General features: G+C 41.0%; 1 protein-coding gene across 1 annotated transcript in view; it reads left to right on the forward strand.

Annotated features, from left to right (window-relative positions):
• Positions 1–21404, forward strand: part of CAMKMT (calmodulin-lysine N-methyltransferase) — a 419096-nt gene that overhangs the window by 392950 nt on the left and 4742 nt on the right. Inside the window, 3 exon segments of the mRNA XM_032653419.1 lie at positions 2851–2925; positions 10193–10256; positions 19951–20082. Of these exon segments, the coding sequence (XP_032509310.1) occupies positions 2851–2925; positions 10193–10256; positions 19951–20082 (271 nt within the window).

A 21404-nucleotide genomic window follows, 5' to 3' on the forward strand; every position in this document is an offset into this window, starting at 1 on the left:
GGGAATAGTTCAGATGGTTGGCTATGGGACCTACAATGGACAAGGAGGGAAGACAAATGTTAGGGAAGAGGTGGTGAGAGGATCAGCAGATTGTAGGCCAGTAGGATGGAAGAATGCTTGGAATGAGAGTCCCTTCTATAAGGGGTGAGCTGTGAAAGATAGAGGGGCTGTCAGAGAGTGGGTCAGGGTTGCAGTTATCAGCAAAGACGAGGACTGAGAGCAGGGCTACTTCATGAAGAGGCCATGGACTGGTACCAGTTTGTGAACTGTACATTACTGAGCGGCAATGAGGTAAGTTCAGAAATTGAAGGAAATGTTTAGAAACACAACTGTGGCATCCAAGCCTATGATAAGTGGACGTGTATTCAGAATGTCTTTGCTTTTTAAATCTCATTTGTCTATTCATTTGTTGTTGTATTTTACAAAAGTAATGGTCTACAACAGATTGGCTATAAACAACAACAAGAAATCTGGTCCCGCCCCACAGCTGAAGCACTGCTCTAGCGTGCATGACTGTCACGTGACTGTCTGAGGAGGGCGGAGGGCAAGACCATCAGAGGAGAGGAGTTGGAAGGCCTAGTTTCTTGAATATTGAAGTCACCGTCATCTCTAGCCTTCCGAGATAGAAGCCACCTGATTCCACCACTCTGGGGGGCACTATTCTCATTGTTTGCCATGTGAACAACAGAACTCAGAGTACAGCGTGAATGGTGCCCTTAGATTGTTCACGAAGGTGGCCGTTGCTATCTCCATTTTACAGATGAGACAACAGACTCAGAGAGGTGAAATAATTGCCCAAGTTCACATAGCTAGTAAGGGAAGGAACCAATATTTGAACTTAGGTATGTCTGTCATGCCAAAGCTAGACTCTGTCCATACACCCCTCCGTCTTTGTCACCTGCTTACAGTTATGGGGACAGCATAGCCATAAGCCTGATAAAAACTGGGGGAAAATGCCTTTTGGGAATGTGTTGTGGTCCATGTGGCTAAGATGAGCATTTCCATTTCTTTTAAAATCATGACTTGTTACATCTGCTGTGCTAACCCACAACCCATTGCTGTCTAGACCCATCTTTCTGGTTGGTCTTTGTTGAACCGAGAGGCTGAAGCACCTCAGGAATCCAATATCCAATATCACCACAGGATTTCCTGCACTTTCTGTTCTTGTACTTTAGACATTACACATGTATTAGAAGCCTCTTCTAAATAATGGTTCATGAATGATAAAATGATGAATAGTTTTAATACTTTTCTGCCCCAAATCTGTGCAATGGAGATGTTACTTTTATGATCTGAAAAGGTCTAGCATAGATCTATATTTTAAACCGTCTTGTTCATGTGGAAACTCTCTAAGACTCTTAGGTCTCTGATGAGGGCTGAACAGGCCTGCTCTCTCACTGAGCCTGAGTCCCAGCTGCGCTGGAAGCCTTGGCGTTTCCAGAAAAGTTGGTGTTAGTTGTTTCCCACTCTCCCCAGGTGCATGGAGTATTTGAGGAATCAACCCAAAGACAAAGCAGCATTAATCTCTTAGGGGTTTCCTGGTTTCCTCCATTTCTTGGCTCTCCAATGGGCCTGGGAAAGTACAACAATGCTACAGTTAATTTATAAAGCTCATCCATGTTTCACTGGACCTGTGAACAGAGAAGTCATCCACTTGTTTTGGAAGCCCTCCCTGGAGTTCTGAGTCTATATGCTTACATAACACATAGGGCATGGCGTCAGAATTATGGCTTTATGTAGGCCAGGCTGCCTCTGTGAAGCATGGCCTGTGGTACATCACAGGGCCTGACACATAGTAGGTACTCACTAAGGATGAGTCGAATGAGTGAATAAACAACTGATGTTCAGTCTGTATAGGTATTTTTGTGGCGATGTGTTTAATCTTTTCTACCTTAAGCAAGTCACTAGCATGGATATATATTAATGTATATGAAAAGAACTTTGGGACTTATTTTTATATTCAAACATATGACTTTTCACCCAGAGAAGATATAGAAGAAATAAAGAACCCACCAAGATAAGCAAACAAAGCTGGACAGAGTAGGCTATGCTCACTCAGTTTAGTTTTAAATAATAATCAAAATAGATAATAGGAGCAGAATTTTACTTTGAAAAGCAGTACTGCAAATCCCAGTTGATGTGGTGGGGAGAGGAGTCATTAAAATACTTTAATATGGTAAAATGCTAATTATCACAGTTATTCATTGAAAGTAACTTAAAATCTCTGGTTGGCATCATAAGCATAACTAGAATTTTCAAATACATGTTATTAATTATTGTTATTAATATGAGGTTTAAAACCTGATCCTTTTTGGAGACTAAGTATCAGGAGAGGTGAATTTTAAAATGTGCCTGAGAACTCACAGCAACCAAATGAAAGTTGGTATTCTTTTCTTCCATCTTGCCAAAGTACTCATCACATTAATAAGAATGCAACCGACACACCAGGCGCTAAGTTTCACATCATTTGTTTTTATAAGGTTGTACTCCAGTAGATGGGGAATACTTTGATTTTAGTATCTACTTCATTGATGTTAAGAGTCTAGGCTCATTCTAATGACTATGGTCAAGATAAGATATTTTTCCCTAGTTTGTCTACACAAACCTATAAGAACTAGCAAAAGCTTAACTATTGTATTTGAATAGAGAATTCTTCCTCTTCTAGATCTGAAGACTAAATAAAATATGGAACAGACAGTTACATGCCTAGTTTTTTTATTATGCCTTTTGAAATAATTTGTATATACTTTTAAATAATTTCAAGTGCCACAAAAAATAATGTTAATAGCTCAAAATCAAAAGTTAAAAAAAAACCCTAAGTATAATTTTTTAAATCTTTTTCTTCTCAAGCGTTTTACGATGGGATAATGAGACAGATGTCTCTCAACTGGAAGGACATTTTGACATTGTTATGTGTGCTGACTGGTAAGTACATAAAAATCATAAAACTCCTGTTAGAAAAAATAGCTTTGCTGGAGTAATTGGGCTGTGCTGCTTTGCTGACGGCAAAGCAAAGTCAACAAATGAGGCACAAAGCTGCCTTAACCTCAACAAATTAACATTCATCTCCATGTGACAGTTATAAGGTAGTCTTCTATCACACAGTAACTTCTACCACATTATTTCCCAAAGATTGATTTTGAGAAGCATTTCCATTTTCTGGAATTGCCTCTGTTTCATGCTTGACGTATCAGTAAATGGACGACTTAGGCAAATTGCAAATAATTATGGCTCGGAGAGGAATAGTCTGGAGAAAAAGGAGTTTATCAACACAAACAGCTCAATTAGCTTACTTCTTAGGAGAGATCTGACTATTGATATAAGGGAATATATATATGTATGTGTGTTTGCACACATATACACTCCAGCATATAAACATATCTGTGAAATATCTTTAGGGAAATAGCTTTTCTTAAAATGTATGTTTGCTATCTAATATTTTCATTGCCTTCAATTATGATATTTAATTATACATAAAACAAGAATTATAAAATTACATTTTATTGTTATGCAAATAATAATAGTAAAATCTCTGTCAGATGCCTGCCTTTTAAAAATAATTTACATTAGATACTTAGTCTTCTCTTTTAGCCCAGTCTACTTATTGTTAATGAAAGTCTGATCCTAAGTTACAGGGTAAATATGTATCAAACCTTAATAATGATTTCAACTAATCTTATGTATTTTCTTCGTGTGTTGAATAATAATATGAGAAACATTGACAATTCACAAGTATTTTTCCTGTTAAGGGTAAAATCTTATTTGTAGTTTTATCATGATTTTTAAAATGACACTATGGATTTGAAAACACAAGTTCAGATTCTAAAGAAGTTCTATTATACTGATAAACCCAAACACAAGATCCATAACCCAGAGAACACTTTCCTTATGCGAGAGTTGAATGAATGCAATGAAGTTTTCAGGAAGTCTTTATTTTAAATTATTATTTAATAAGATTTTCAGTGGCTAACTTTCACCTAAGTCAATGAAATTAGACTTGCTTTCTGTTTTCTTCTGAAAAATACTTGTCAAGGAAACATAAATATTTTCTTCTATTCCTAGTTGAGATTTTCTAATTTTTCATGGCCATTTTAGTCTCTCTGCACCCAGTTTCAGAAAACCTTTTTCCAAAAAAAGAGAGAAGCAGATTTTTGACTAATCATTGATACTGTGTCTCAATATTACAGCCCTCATCTAATCAAAAATAAGGAGCTAAAACCTCACCATATGATTTGAGCAAGTAATTTAGTAAATGCTGTCCCTCACCAAATATGAGAAAGGATTCTCCAGGTTTCATTGCACAGATGAAGATAATGCTGGCAGGATTAGATCAGATTAAGCATGAAAGTCAGATCAGACAGCAGCGGAAGGAGGGAAGAAGGGTAGAATCTTCTTGGAGGTTTAGACGAGGGTCGCACATGGATGGACTCTGATTCTGTGGGGAAGTCAGGTCTGGCCAAGAGATTTAAAGTTAATTTTGTCCTTTGCACAAATATCAAGACAGCCTGGCTCTGTCATACCTTGTGTTATGACACTCACACCATGTCATCCTATTTGTACCAGGGAAGCAGAGGAAGTCAGATTTAAGCTCTTTTCTGATTAATGTTCTCAGTTAGGTTAAAAATAGCCACACAACATGTTTGAAAAATAGTCTTTTTTCCCTAGCCAACAACAGGATCCTGTACAACTGATATACATAATGCATATTCAGTTAAGCCTTTCATTACAAATACATAACATAATAATACAATGTTATACGTATACACACACACACACACCATCTACATAAATACACATCTAGTCACTATTGAGAATTTATGTATTCAAATGAACTAAATACACCAAGTTTCATTTTATAAATGGCTTTTCTATGCATGAATTGTTAAGTTTTCTTTTCCTCCGGTGTTGTCAGTGCCTGAATGTCAGCCTGTTTATAATTTCCCATTTGTAAATGTGAAACATTAAGCTACTCTCACTGCAATGCTGATACTGTTTCCAAAAGAAATGCTTTGGTAATGGTCTGTCTTCATATTCGCAGGGATGGGTAAGCTGTTCAGAAACTTAGAAAGTACAACGATGTTCATAATGTACGTGTTGTGCATATAGCAGGGAAGCCCAGGATTCCATGTGTTCTTTATGTCCTGTTGGATTGATGTTTCTCTGTCAGAGTTATTGCACGGATGCTGCTTCTAGGGGCAGGCAGGCAGGCAGGCAGGCAGACCATGCTGCTATGTTTTTTTTTGTTTGTTTGTTTTTCTGCGGTACACGGGCCTCTCACTACTGTGGCCTCTCCCGTTGCGGAGCACAGGCTCCGGACATGCAGGCTCAGCGGCCGTGGCTCACGGGCCCAGCCGCTCTGCGGCATGTGGGATCTTCCCAGACCGGGGCACGAACCCGCGTCCCCTGCATTGGCAGGCGGACTCTCAAGCACTGCGCCACCAGGGAAGCCCTGCTATGTTTTTTTTTAAAGAAGGTCACAGAGGAGGAAAAGAAAGCTCTCTTTAGACACTACCTCCAAGATGAAACCTGAAATAGTTAGTGCCAGAAATAGGTACCACACATAAATAGGTCACGTTAAGTCTCACACCATCCTTGAGTCCTTGTCAGTCAATGAGATCTGGATCAGGCCACAGGAATATGAAGCAAGAGTTGGAGTTCAAATATTAGGTACATGGATTAAATTCTTACTGAAGCATTTCCAGCAAGGGTGGCATTGTCTGCTTCCCTGAATAGCTAACCAGTGGTACTGCTTGATCCCATTTACATGAAAACAAGCTCTATTCACAAACCTATTCCAAACCCACATTGTGGTTCAAGCAAAATGCACATGATTACAAGGAGCAGCGATATGTTTATGTTGTTAAATCATTCAGATATTCATATATTTACATTCAAACATTCATAAACCTGTAGGCAATGGGGGAAATAACTCATTTCCCAGAAGAGACAGTCTCTTAGTTCACATCTAAATTTAGTAGCTCAACTAGATTATAGAATAAAGAGGCACACTGAAAGCTAGTCGTTATTTCACCATTCAGCATTTTGGACAATGAAATATAGTTTCATGGTTCAACAGTTCCTAAGTAACTTGTAAAATGTCAACTTTGAAATAAACAGAATGAAAACTCAAGGTACAGTCATACCTGCAAATGGATGCTGTTGACAAATATCAAAATATTAGAATATTTAACCACAGGTATAGAAAAAAAAACCCTCCTAGTATATTCCTTGGTTGACTTGTTTAATGTTGAATTTAATATAAGAGTTCCTTTCTGCTGGAATGCAATCCAGCCCGGTCCTTGCTGAGTTTAGAATAGCGAGTGCTTGTTAATTTTAAACCTGCCTTTCCAGACTCCTGTTCAATCACAATATTCTGAGAGTCTGGTAGTAAGATGCTTTTTATCCAGTGACCACTTCCATTCAGTGTTTGATGGCTTTCCAGTTTACTGTAGCTCTGCAAAAATAAAAATGATTCTGTAAATAAATTTAAAAAAAAAAATAGTTTCTGCACATTTGGATTCTCTAAAGGCTTGGAAAGCAAGTCTGAAGTGCCACCCCTAGCCAGACACATGGAGCTAGGTCTGCAGGACGGTGTGCACCACATCTGCATGCCTCCAGCCTGAGACGTTGGGAAGAAATGGGGAAGGTACATCACTTCACTTGCTCTCCCAGCATTTTTATACTAACTATATACAGTGGATTGTTTTTATTTTCTATCATGTTTACTTTAAATGATGCAAGAAGTTTGGGTTTTGTGAAGAAAAAAATTTTTTTCTCAAAATAAGCTCTAGGATTTCTTTGTTTTCTTCCAGATGCTGTGATCATAGGTAGTTCTAAATCACAACTCACAGACCTTTCCACCTGAAAAGACCTTTAACCCAAATGTAGTCAGCCCTCTTACCTCACACCTGAGGAAACTCAGTCCCGGAGAAGACAGACAGATTGTCAAAGATCTCGTACCTAAGGGGTGGCACCAAGCGAGATCATAATACGGCTCCCCCAGCAATCAGTTGCTAAAGACTGATAGAGGCCATTCAGTCTGCCGAAAGTTAAATCTAAAACAGCGAATTTAACTGAGCATGTTTCACCGTGAAAATTACATAGAGGTTTTCCTCTCTGTGGATGCTGACAGAAATGTCTCCTTGTTCTCTGCACTAATTAATTTCCCAATGAGAGGAGCTGGAGCTGCTCTGTGCTCTGCAGAAAATCCTGACTGATTCTAAGGGAAGCGATGAAAATGGCCTGGCACCTTTCCTTTGTCGTATAATCTGTGATTCAGATCAGTGGAACAAGGCAAGCGTTGATTCCACAAGTGAATTATATAGAGAGGTGTGTGTGTGTGTGTGTGTGTGTGTGTGTGTGTGTGTGTGTGTGTGTTTGATGGCCAAACTAGACCGACTGTCTATGTATTCTGATCAGTAACTGAAGGGAGAGTTGAAATGGTATCTTCATCCCAATCACTGACCCACTCAGCCTTTTTTAATAGATCCACTTAAGCTACTGCTGTTCTCTGAGCCCATTAGGACTTATTTAAGGGGTGAATTTTCAGGAGATTATATATCACTCCCACTAAAGCACGTTGAAATTGCTGATAGGATGTATCCTACTAAGCGTTATAAATTCTGCACCAGAGCTAAGTAGAAAGGTGAGCTTGCTTGGAATAAAGACCTATTAGAGAACTACAAAAATTACTTTTGGGAAATTTGACTTGCAGTGATGGAGTAGACAGCATTAGCTTTCAAATAACTGTGTTTTGAATGTGTGATCTGTGTTAAGCTGCATTTTCTAGTGAGCTGTGAGGTTAACATTTTTGTCACCATTGCCAACATTAAGTAGAAATAGTACTATATTCGGTTATGCTTTTTTAATTGAAGTATAGTTAATTTACAATGTTGTGTTAGTTTCGAGGGTACAGCAAAGTGATTCAGTTATTTATATATACATATATATATATATTCTTTTTCAGATTCTTTTCCATTATAGGTTATTATAAGATGTTGAGTATAGTTCCCTATGCTGTATAGTAGGTCCTTATTGTTTGTCTATTTTTTTATGTAGCAGTGTGTATATGTTAATCCCAAACTCCTAATTTATTTCCCGCTCCCCTCATAAGGTTATGTTTTGAGCTCAGCTTTTAAGTTGTTGATTATTTATCTCTAACAATCTTACCAGCTCTTAGGATGCACAGGTATAAATTGAGAATGGTCTTTCGCTTGGTGCTATGTATCCCAACCAGCCAGGTCTCCTGTAGACCCAAGTAACTGACAGAGGTATTTTCTCACAGTGGTAGTCTTCTTTAAATAAAATAAAATAAAATGCTTAATTATTAACATTTAAGATAGTATTACCTCACTGAACAATAAGGTATATAGTCCTGAAGAGAAAATTTCAAAACACTTAAATACAATTCGATTCCTTTCTTATCGATCCTTACTGGTTATTAACCACTGATTAATATGGCTAAAAGGCAAATTTTTGTAGCATTCGAATTAGACACATTTTGTGCTCTAAGATTTAAGTGCATAGTTTTCTGGAGCAATAAGAAATTTTCCCATGGGTAATAATCAGGCTATCCTGATTATCCTGGTGGATAGTTTCCCATTCTAGAGATCACTTCTAGCTCACCTCAAGAGGATTCTTTTTCCATTGCTCAAAGCAGAACTTTATAGAAGAAACTTCCACTAAGCATGTCATGGTGAAACCCAAGCACTGAGAACTACAAAAAGCCGCTCTCCCTACTCCTCTTAAGTGAGAGACTTAGGAGAGAACCTGGTCTGGTGAAACATCCTACCTAAATGCTGATTCCTCCCTAGCAAGACCAGTGAAGGAGTGCGTACAGCCTGTTTTAGAGGCATTGAAACCCACCCTACGTAAGCTCCTCCATTTCAAAGACTGTGTTGATCTGCCGGTTAGGCAGTAAGTAACTCTTCACTGAGCCCCCTCTCTGTGTGTATGCTGGGCCAGACCTAGTGACGCAGAAATGAATACAGACGGGAAGCTCCTTGAGGATGGGAACTTCGTCTTATTCACAGCTTATCTCCAAGGCCTGAAACAGCCCCTAGTATACAGCAGGTCATCAACAAATATTCATCAACCGACATATATCATTCATTTGATGCCCACTGCAGCCACAGAGGTGGGCCCTGCCCTTATTGACAGGAAAACTGAGGCCTCAGATGAAGTGACTTGCCCAAAGTCATATAGCAGAAAGGTCAGAGCCAGAGCCTAGGAAACCCTGAACTATGCTCTGCTCTTGTCTGAAGTGTGGCTCCACCAGCAGCGCTCCTACTGACAGCTGATACTCATCCTTAGCTCAGAGGAGGACGATGCAGGGCCCCAGAGTAGGTGGTAATTAGCCATGCTGTTTGGGGAGCGGGAGGCCAAATCAGAGGGACCCACACCAAACTACAGCATTCGAAATGGGAGTAGAGGCTTTGCTTAGGCCCCTCATGGGATAGCTGATGCACAAGGCCACCCAGTGTTCTAGCCTGCAAGTCCTGGATAAGGAAACTGTGTCCTAAACTTCCAAGATAAGGCCTGGTGAAGACGGTCAGACTGATCCAGCCAAAGAGGTGACAGAGCAACAAGAGAAATTCTCAAACCAGAAAAGAAAAATGAAAAATCACATGAACTGGAAAAAAATCAACATGGAGATCAAGGGGGAAAATCCAGAGTTGCCATGGTCTCTGGGACACACTGCCTAAACCTGGTCTTTGTTTACTCCTAGGTCACTTGTTGGCTCTAACCTCAGTGCTGTTGCTAGTCACTAAAAACTATCACCACCTGAGAGCTGTTTTGTGGTTGGTGTGTAATAGGGCTGGTGGTTTGTTTTTGGAGGGTGGCCTCACAGCACCCTCGGTGGGCAGAGGGCACAGGTCTACAGACAAGTGTGGGGAGAGCTTCATCTCCACCAGATGATTTCCCCCAAACAGCAGCTTAGAAATTGTCCCTTTCACACTAACACATGGCCTGTCGTGTTGAATCGTGGCCCATCGCATGTTGCTGACTTGACTTTGGTTGGATAACACTGACCACAGTATCTTTTGTTTATTCCAGTGAGACACTTGAATGGAAGGAAACATTTCTCTTTTTTAGTGTTGAGTAAACATGTGTAATTAGTCTTGATCTCCATTAGTATCATTAGACTTGAAAACCCAGTTTAATCTGGATTCTGCTCTCTTCTCAATGTCAGCCTGTTTCTGGACCAGTACAGAGCCAGCCTTGTTGCTGCAATAAAGAGATTACTCCAGCCCAGGGTAAGTATGTTTCTATTTTCTCCTGAACACTGGCTTCAGAATAATTAGTCTGTGCACAAAGATGGAGAGAGTAATGGAATGGCAGGATTAATGTCATGTAATACTTTAATACTTATTATGTCCAACTTCAGTTGGGTCTTCTGATCCATCAGATTCTTTCCTAATCATAACTAGGGAACTTCTTACCCTTGGCCTTCTGATAAGGAACACAGTGGGTAGTAAAATAAATGAAACCACTTCAAAGATAGTGTGAGATGATTTTTATCAAAGAATTTCTTGAGTCTTTTCCTTTGATAACAATATCTTCATATTAAAGTAGAAGGATGATATTGAAAGTTTTCTGTTGACTTCTGTCATTTTAAGTCCCTTCAGTGGTTACCTTTGTCTTTGGGTATTTATTGCAAAACAACATTTTTCTTTTTATTTCTGTTTATATTAAATAAAGGGGCTTCAGATGAATCTGTATATTAATCTGTTCTTTGCTTTAAAAGGAAGCCATTATTTACATATTATAAACATTAGGTCACAATGAAGCCAAGCATGGCATAAAATATTGTGCACATTTTTACATTTATATATCCATTTATGCCTGAGAGTAAATTACAGAGTTTTTATCCACTCTTATTTGGGGGGGCTGCTATACTAAGCTAGGAGGTCCTGCAGCCTAAACAGAGAGTTAATATATATCTATTTAAAGTAAGAAAACAAGTTTAAAGCACATGCATTAAAAAAAAAATCTTATAACTATGTAAGCCTCTTGCTGTGCCATAGGAATCTAAAATAGGTTAGCAATGTTAAAGTAGTCTAAGATAGGAACTCACATTTATCTGAGAAAGGACTATACTGTGTATGTGTGTGTGAAGTATTTTCTAAAGTTTTATCTCTTCTTTTAAAAAAGGTTTGCTCTAGTCTTCTGACCTCAGTGAGACTTATAGACTAATACCTTTCAATCTTTCTTTTATATCTTTTTCACATTGAAGGTCCCCGGAGCAATTTGATAATCATCCTTTACCTTGCACTGTTGCTTTTTATTTTGTTATCTCTATATACCTCAGAAACTTTAAATAGCCCTCTCAGAGGAGTAACCACAGCTTTGTAAGTGGTAATCAATTAAATTAAATTGGCCTTCCCAATTCCCTCTGTGAGGTGGGTAATAGGTCTGGAGGCAAGGAAGGGGCGTGCACCAAGCTATTAATGGTAGCTGTCGTGGTTGAGTGAGAAGCCCAAGTTGAGGGCAGAAGGAATTGGGGGCCTCTTCATCCCCCCATTAGCCTTAGGTGGTTCTCATGAGCATTTGCAAGATCAGGATTTTCAGAGAGGGGACGGAGATTCTTGGACGTAAAGGCTTCTAGGAATACTATCATACGTAAACACAATTTCAAGGACTCCTGGATCTCACAGTGCGCCAACAGTACTTCACTCATCACCAACACGCCTTCAAAGCCTATTTGTGACAAATACTCCAGTTTGCAGCAGATTTGCATGATTTACATAGGATCTATCGTAAATCATGAGAACGATTTACGAGAGAAAACTGCCCAAGCTATGAATAGATCTAAATGGAGATTGAACTGGAATGTCTAGCAGCTCTCCCGCACCCTCAGTTAAACTCTGAACGATGCTCCCCCTAGTCTGAAGTGGGGCTCCACACAGCGGCCTCCTCTGAGGACAGCAGTGCTCCTACTGACAGCTGATACTCACCCTTAACTCGGAGAAGGATGAGGCAGGGCCCTAGAGTGGGCAGTACTTCCTCATGCTCTGTGAGGAGTGGGGAGGCCAAATCAGAGGGGCCCACATCAAAATGCAGCATTAGAAATGAGAGGAGGGGACCTCGCTTAGGCCCCTCCTGTCCTGCAGGCCTGCTCAGACTGCGGGGTGTTCTAGTCTAAGGGGTCAGGGGTCCACCCTAAGGGGGGAATCCCAGTTGTGGATGGCACATGGACATACTGAAGTTCCCACCCAGGGATCCCATCCCCATTGGGAGGTCTGGGGAGGCAGGGTGTTTGCACTCCCTGGGCCCCCACCCAGATGGACCCAGGAAGGGTCACCTGGACTCAGCAGGGAAGAGCAGCATCTCTCTATCCCATGCCAGTGGGCTGGAAGGGTTCCCAGAGCTCAGGGGCACCCAGCGGATAACTGTACTCTTCTCCTTCTTAGCTCCCAGGGCTGTTGTCCTGCTTCCAAAGGACCTCCCCCTGATGAGTGTCTGTGTATGGAAGTCACAGTCCAAGACTAAGATAACACTAAAGGTTTTAGTCTATTACAATCTGAGATGCTGTAATGTTTTCTTGAGCCTAGACCACTCCTCCATGGTTTTGTGACCCAGAGGCTAAAGGTGCCGTGAGAGGCCCACAGAGAAACAACCTGGGCAGGTGCACTGGTGGATCCTGAGTTCTTGGTAATTCAGGGCTCAGCAGACTCAATGGAGACAAAACAAGTTCTCAGGGTGCTTAGCAAAAACTGCACTTTGACCAAATGCTTCGAATTCATAGGAGGGCCCAGTTTCTGAAGGCAAAGTATCAGTGGGTGGAATCAGAAATACCTGCATACAAAACTTGTCGTTCTTACTATCTAGCCACTTACTGGATTCATCTCTCGGAGCCTCAGTTTCTCATCTGTAAAATGGGGAGTAAACAAGCCAGTGCATTGGAAAGCTTTAGCACATGACTGACTCTGAATGAATATGTGTTCGCTCTTATTACCTTGAAGAGTTAGGGAGACTTTCCAGCTGTGATGAGTATAGAGTATAGGGGGCTCTTCACAAAAACTGTTCTCAGAGAAATGGTTGGCAGGAGGGGAAAATTTTTTTTTCTCGACCTGGACTTGGACGATTTCTACACATAACTGGGCCTGCTGCAGTTCTCTGTACCCGTGTCCTGCATACCTGCTGCAGGCTCTGCAGAGGTCCGGGGGATTGTCTACCTGGATGAATATGACACTTTTTAGTACGGATAACCCTACTGAGAGAAATTATACTAAGTGGCCAAAATGAAACCATTGCAACGCAAAGGTTCAGGTGTCAAGCTTGGGAAGAAATGGCTTCTGTCGTTACTGGGGAGTATGGTTCCTTGATTTCTAGCTAAGGCAGCTCTGCTCTCTGGAGTCAGAGGATCCAGAAGCAAAGAAAGTAGAGGGAGGGGAGGGTTCCCCTTGCTTTTCAGCTTTTATATTGGGGGTCATGGATGAGGTGGCCCTCTGAGAGAGCTTAGCCACCAGGGTGGGCTCCTGGCTTGACCAGGAACAGTAGCAGATCCCAGGGCTGAGCCTAGATCCTCAGTCAAACGGGCACCCATGCCTGGAAAGGTCATTACAGGAAGCCCCCAAATGTCAGGAGGAAATGTTGTTACCTGTCCCAGATGGAAACTTTCCTCAACTTACTGGTTGAGAGACACTGTCAAAACATCTGACTCCTGCCAGAATGCTACAAGGGGACTCTCTAGCAAACTTACAAGAAGAAAAGAAAGATCTTTAAAAGGAACGAAACACAGCACATTTTACTCATTCCAAGAAATATGTCCCTCCCCCTCCCACACCTCTTTCCCTCCGGTGAGTGGCTTCTTGTTGCTGACAGGTAACCCCCTATCGCTGTGTTCCTTAAAGACCATCAGCCATGTCTGATATCAGAGGACCCAGATGTAATTTAAAATACAGCCACACAAGCCTACAAGTTGAATTTCAGTCCAGAAGTGACAAGCAACAAATGGCATCTACTCATATTCCTCTGAAATGGCTTTGGGTGGAAGAAGGGAGCCAAGCCAGTAGTGTGAGTTTACTCAGGACCATGCGGAGATGGATGAGGGTGCAATATGGACAGATCTCCAGCTTGTTATAGCTGCTAACCACTGTCAAGAATTCGCTATCACTGTGGAATTCATTTAACCTCCTGTAGAAGCTGCCCTAAGTGACTGCCAAATTCCTGGAGTCCTGGCTACATGCCAGCCGTGCTATAAAAGCAAATCACGGACTCTCATTTGAGAAGAGCACTTTCTTTTTACTGACATATTTCCTCACCTTTTAAAAAATCTAGCACCTCTGCACCCATCTGTACAAACCTCTGTTTTTGCTTATCTCAGGGAAGTGCCTTGTGCGTGTGGGTTCAGTGGCATGAACTGAGATGGTGCTGAAGGACCCTTGGTTCCTGTCTGCTTGCTGGGTCAGAGGCCCAACAAATCCTCCTCTGTTCTTGGTGAGGAGCTGTGTTCCACCATACCTGGCCCTCCAGGTATAGGAAGAGAGAGTCCCCAGATGGTTTTTAAGACCCTCAGAACAAGAGCCTAGCCCTTAGAAGTTCTTCTTGCAAGTCCACCCAGTTGTTCGTCCAGTGCTGAGTCTCTGCCCCTGAGGAATTTATAATGTGGTCATGGAAATGTAACATACACACAGATGAAATTACAGTGGACAGTGCAAAATGGCTTATAACAGCCCAGCACTTGATCATATAGGGCCTGGTGCTGTTTTTATTTGTTGTGTGATTTTTTTTTTCTAATTTACACCTTCTATAGAACGTGAGATGCTCCGAGATTTGAACTCGTCTTGATTCAACAAACATTTGTTGAGCCTCGCACTGTGCTGGGGATTGTGGGGTATAAATAGGACTAATGAGCACTTTGAGAATCTCACTGTTTACCGGGGAAGATTAATGCACAAGCTCCTTGGGATTATAATGCTATATGGTAAGCACTAGGGATACAGCACGAAGAGTAACTAACTGCCTAAGGAAGGGTTCCATAGACGCAGCAGTATTTGACTTTGTTCTTGAAGAGTAAGAAGGCCATTCTAAGCCTCAGAGGAAGGAGACTAGAAAGTAGCATCCCTGGTGGAGGGGACAGTGCTCACAGGTGGAGAGTACGAAAAAGCACGTTGTGTTTGCAGGAGTTTGCTCTGGTTGGAGTGTGAGAGTGTCTGTGTGGTTTGGGGTTAGGGTTGGGGAGGGGTGAGGGATGAAGTTAAAGAGTTAGTTTGGGTACCACTTTAAGAAAGGTTGAGAACATGATGATGGAGAGACGGGACTTTATTATGTGGGTCATAGAGAGCCACTGAAATGGAGATAGAGAGCCATTTTTGAGCAGTGTATGGGTCCTAGAAAGATCACTCCGGCCAACATAAAAGCTGGTTTGGAATAAGAAAGAACTTGAAAGCAGCAAGGCTCTTCATGGGTCTACCGTGGACCAACTTCTACCTAGAATCGTTCAGTTAGGAGCTAGTGAAGACCTAAAGACGGAGAAGAGGGAACTGAATGGGTGTTCACTGACAGGTTCCTTCAACAAACATTTCTGGAGTGCCTCCCTGGGGATAGAATAAGGTACAAGGGTTTTAAAAGGCAATGTCACGATTTCCTTGTTTCCAGTTTCATTTTGAAGGTGAAGGGTATAGAATTGTTTGGCATACTTAATAGGTATTCAGCTGTGTGTGTGTGTGTGTGTGTGTGTGTGTGTGTGTGTGTGTGTGTGTGTGAGAGAGAGAGAGAGAGAGAGAGAGACAGAGAGAGAGAGAGCGATGGGTGGATGGGTAGGTGGGTAGTGCCCTGGGAAGTGTAGAGGTTTGGGCCAAGGATATTGAGTTCCATTTTAGGCAGAACGGGTTAAAGATACTTTCAGAACATCCCCATGGAGAGCTCTAGTAGGCACCTGAAAATCTGGGTGTGGGCCCTGGACAATGGTGAATGCTGTAGTTATGTACTTGGGAGCTTTTGATGCATAATTGATAGTTGAAGTTGTGGACTTCAGTACAATCGCCTAGAACTGTATAAAACATGAAGAAAAAGTAGGCAGAGCCCTGGCGACTACTGACAATGAAAGAACAGGTGGAAAAAAAGAAGCCAGGGTCGGGGACTGAGAGACTGAGGGAAGTGTAAGGGAGAAAGCAGACAAAGGCAGCATCTCAGAAACCAGGTAAAGAAATGATTAGAAAATAAACACAAGCTTAAACATGTAATTGGTATTTAATAGTTTATTGCCTGGAAATGAAAAACGCATAGCATATTACTTGTAAAATAAGTCTGAAGAAGACTTATTTTTTCCAGACGTGCACACCCTTTAATATATGAGTATAGATTAGTCTAGCAAAATAACAACTGAGCTTACGATGTAAACAATATCATTGTTGTTTTGTGGAACTACTCCTCTCTCCTCTCCAGGGATAAATGAATTCTCTCAAATTTCTGCTCATCAGTCAAAATTTTACATTCAATTGAGTGTTCATTCTGAGTTTAAAATGATTCGGTGACTGTGAATGCTGAGAAAGTTGTGCTTTGGTAAATTGAAAATAATTTTTCTAAAGTGATGGGCTAATTTGAAATCTATATTCTTTTTCTTGTTTTGATTTTTGCAGCCTAAATTGTAAGATGTATTCCTCTGACTGTACCAGACAAAGTGTCCTCCTCCACTGGGGATATGGGGGGCTTCTAAAACCGTTCATTATGGGGCAGATGTTGGCACCCAGTAGGGCTCAGTGGATGCTTATTGAATGAATGGATGATGTCCTATTGTCCCTCCTAAATATTAATCCACATCTCAAAGGTGTCTGCATTCAACAAAATGAAAAAGAAAACATTTTGAAACTCATAACTGAGTAACTAAGGATTAAAACTACTGCTCGCTCTTTCTCTTTCTTGTGGGGACAGTATTGTGCACAGAAAGCTGCCCTCTGAAATCCCATTATAGCCGCTGACTCTGTAAAAGCTTCTTGGAGAAAATCTTTTCTAAAGAATAAGCAATGGAACGTGGCCTTCGAATTCCCAGAGACTTGTGTTTTTCAGATTATTCAATATCTAGATTTAGTTTATTCTCTCGACAAATATTGATCGTCTGCTCTGTGCTAGGCACTGAGAAAATGCAGTGAATAAAACATTAGAAGATCCCATTGTCATGGAGCATACATTCTAGCTGGAGGAGACGGGCAATAACAAACAAGGTTATGATGTGTGCCAGTGGTGATGAGGGCTAAGGACACAACTAGAGCAGGGAGAGTGGGTGGGGAGGGATGGGGAAGGGCGGCTGTTTTAGGTGCGGTGGGTACAGAAGGACAGGTAAACTGAGACACAAGCTCAATTGCAGTCACCGTACAGCTCACCCTAACCAACAAAGGGCTGGGGTGAGGGCAGCATGTGTTTTGTGAATGCAAACATCAACCCAACCACAACCCCTTAGTCCTGTAAACATTATGATATATAATTTAGATAATAGCTGTTAAAAATCAACTCTTTGATTGTAATGGTAAGACAATATTTGCAGGTGACTTTAAAATAAAATGACTTCCATTATTCAAGAGTCCAGAACGGCAGTCAGCTCTTAGAAAAGACTAGAATGACCTACTAGCGTTCCCTCTTTTTTTTTTTATGGAGACTTCTGCTCCCCTGCTGAGACCATGTATTATATCTAGTTTCACATCAAAATGAATTTTGCTAAGTTTGAAAAACGCCTGAAAATAGCAGTGAATATTGGAAAAGCTGACAGAATCTTAAGTTTACTGGCATGATTGGTGCTGCTGTAATTATGTGCCTGAGTGTATACATGTCTATGTAAACACAGTATGAAAACACACTTGATGTCCAGGACAGTGTATCAGTGTGTTTTCTTGCAGCTAAATGAGGGGAAGAGAGAAGGAGAGGGAGTTGATAGAGTTTTTATAGCACTGTTAGGTGGTGTAGATGCTCCTAGTCTTTCTTACATCTATATAAACTTGTTTCTCAAATTATTTTCATATTCAATACCTCGTTTTACCCTCACAACTTGCTCGAGCTCGGGGGTGGAAGGCAAGGGAGGCTTTGTTCTTCCCACTTCATGGGTGAGAAAACTCAGTGGGTCAGCTAAGATAACTTGAGTTTCTTATCTGAAAAAATGAGGAGGTTGGACTCACATCATCTCCAGGGTCCCTTCTAGTTCAGCAGTTCTATGACACTATTTTTCCGATTTTCCTGAGGTGACACCGTGTTTTATGGTGGAGATCCCCTTTAAGTCCAGACCCCTTTCTGCCACACGGTTCCTTCTTCTTCAAACCCTTCACTGCATGTTTAATCATCTGTAAAATGTAATGTCTACCGTACAACGTTGTTGTGAAAACTGTTGAGGGGGTTAAAGGGAAGGCTTGTGAAGCACCTAGCAAAGTGGTAGCTTTTATTATTTATTATTGTCATCACTATTACTAATAAGAAGGCAATGTCGTGTAGTGGAAGGAGCATTGGCATTGGAGTCAGGTCAGTTTCCAGTCATTTACTGGCGTGTCATCTTGGCCAGCGATTCAACCTTTCTGAGCATTCTGTAACATGCAGCTGAGAATCTCTACCTTGTTGGGTTGTTTGGAGACTAAAGGAGAGAATGTATATAGAGCACTTATCCCAGTGTCTGCCACATCCCAGATGCTCAATAGACAGTTGGTAGGTATGAATGGTAAACCAATTTTCAAAAGAAACTGGGATAGGGACTTCCCTGGTGGCACAGTGGTTAAGAATCTGCCTGCCAATGGAGGGGACACGGGTTCAAGCCCTGGTCCGGGAAGATCCCACATGCTGTGGAGCAACTAAGCCCGTGTGCCACAACTACTGAGCCTGCGCTCTAGAGCCCATGAGCCACAACTATTGAAGCCCGTGCGCCTAGAGCCCATGCTCCGCAACAAGAGAAGCCACCGCAATGAGAAGCCCGCTCACTGCAACGAAGACCCAACACAGCCATAAATAAATAAAATAAATACATTTATTAAAAAAAAAACGGGGATATATTTTCATGATTCCCTCAAAACCTGAAGTGGTATTTCATAGAGGTGAAGTATAACCCTGAAATTAACAGAAGCATACAGTCATCTTTTAAACAAATAAAAGGAAAAAGAAGATTCTGAAGTTTAGTCATTCTGTGCACATCTACAAGGGAGAAGAAAAACTCACATGCACCTAGTAGTTAGCAAATGGTTGCTGTAGAGTTTCATGCCAGAGAGTCTTCTGAAATCCAGTATATACTTTATTCAAGTCCTCCCACTCTCCCCACTACAACAATCTGATAAGGTTGTGCAGTTTATTTAGAAAAGCTTGATTGCCCTGATTTTACCACTTCCTTTGAAAAGTAATCACTCGAATAACTTTGAGGAACTGTTTTACCATAATGATGACCCTTATGAAGGATTCAATGAAGTTGGAAATCAAGATCCTGTAGCTCTGCCTCTGGCAGCACGGTCACAGAAAAGGCTGGTGGCAGAACTGAAATGGATTGTGGTTACTTATCTCTGTGGAGGATTTCTTGGTACTGAATTTCCAGGGCACAATAAACTAACATTTACAGGCATCTGTGGCCACATGCTCTGGAGCTGTGTTGCAGGTGTGTTGGCAGCTGCTAAGGAGTCGCAAGGTGGGTGGCACTGCCCTGGACCCATTATTCTAAAATCTAGTTGATGGTTTAAACCAGTGGACCCAAGAGAGGTATGTATTGTACAGAAAACCAGCGTTGAGTTCCATATTGTTTATTACATGCATTGTTTGAAAATGATAAGACATAGCAACTCGCCATTTAAATGACTTTTTTTTTCTTATTTGATGTATATCTGTCCTTGAAATTATTCTCACTGTGGATGTCCATGCTGTGTGGACGTCTAAAGACAAATGAGTTTTCTACCCGAGAGCAGTACAATTAAATGCTTTGACTAATGCCTGTTATGTTTGGTTGCCTTCCAGTTTTAAAATGTGTGAATTTCCTTTTTAACGTTCTAGGGGAAAGCAATGGTATTCGCCCCACGCCGAGGGAATACTTTAAACCAGTTTTGCAACCTAGCTGAAAAAGCTGGTTTCTCTATCCAAAGACATGAAAATTATGATGAACACATTTCAAACTTCCACTCCAAGGTTAGTTTTCTGCTTGTGTTAGATAACACTTTAATCCGCATTGCATTTTGAAGAGATCATGGTCTTTTTGGCAGGTAACCTAAATATTTGATTAAAGGACTCCTAAGGTGTGCTGCTTCTGAACAGCTATTTGTATCTGATTATTTTGTGTGGCAAAGCCATCTTTTATCTTTGCGTGTCTAGAAGGATTGTACAGAAACCATTCCTGTTTACTCCCTTCTCTGAAACTAACTAATCTCTTCATTCATAATAGACTAATTTGTAGGATACAGGGGAGGTGGCATAGAATGAATGATAAACAAGCATTTATATTTTAATGAAAAACCTTCAGCTTTTAAGTAGGTTAAATGCTTAGCTGCACTGAAATAAATAGAAGGTGAATGTCTAATTGTATCATGTTAGACTGTAAATCTTTATCTCTGCTTGCTTTATGGCTGGGTCAGTTGGCAGTTTGAGACTGTTAAATCGCACAGAATTTCACAGTTGTGGGGTTATATGTCATATCGAGGCGCTACAAGATTTAGGTCAAAAGCACTTATCTGAGAGTGATTCTAAGCTTGCTTACATAAAGCAATGTTATCAGCCTTTTTATTATTTATAGGTATAGAGCAATATAGGACACTGAGAGGCCAGTGTTCCACCGAAAACTTTTTAGGAATCTCATGTTTGCTAATACATATCACAGTTACTAGAATAACATGTATTTCTTCTGTAATTTTGTGCGGTACAGAAAGCTCCCTTCTCTGAGCTAGTCTGACCTTGGCAACAGACTTTGACTTGTCAATTTTGCAAGTCGTGACCACAGAAAAGTAAAGCCTTGACCTTATTTTTCTCCTGGGAAAATGTGAATAGCATTCTTTATTACCCAGGACTATGATATAATGTAGAAGTGTGTTGACTTTTGAAAAATTATATGCAAAGTGGATCTGATCTTCTGAGCAATAAAAAGGAAATCTTCACTTTCTGGAAATGGGTTCATTTCTTTGGGTCTCCAGGTCTCCATTTAAGCTCCTGGGGGGGGAAAAATGATGCTTTGTGAACTGAAAGGGTTAAATCACTTCCTCTCACTGGTGGAATCGGGTCCTTTTGCTTACAATCAGAAAATAAAAACAGAATGACATGTTATTCAAATCTTACCTGCCTCTAGAATGATGTTCTCCCTTTTTCAACTCCTCTCCAGAACAAAAGGAATGACTTTGAGGGTTTTACCTGGTCAGGGAAGGGTCTCTCCTGGCCCCCTGGGCTCTTCTACACAAAGGGATGAAAACAGCCTTCTCTCCAGGGTGGGGCTAGAGCTATCGGGATCAGCTGACGGCTGCTTC

The sequence above is a fragment of the Phocoena sinus genome, chromosome 13, assembly GCF_008692025.1.
Source record: "Phocoena sinus isolate mPhoSin1 chromosome 13, mPhoSin1.pri, whole genome shotgun sequence".
NCBI classification, from domain to species: domain Eukaryota; kingdom Metazoa; phylum Chordata; class Mammalia; order Artiodactyla; family Phocoenidae; genus Phocoena; species Phocoena sinus.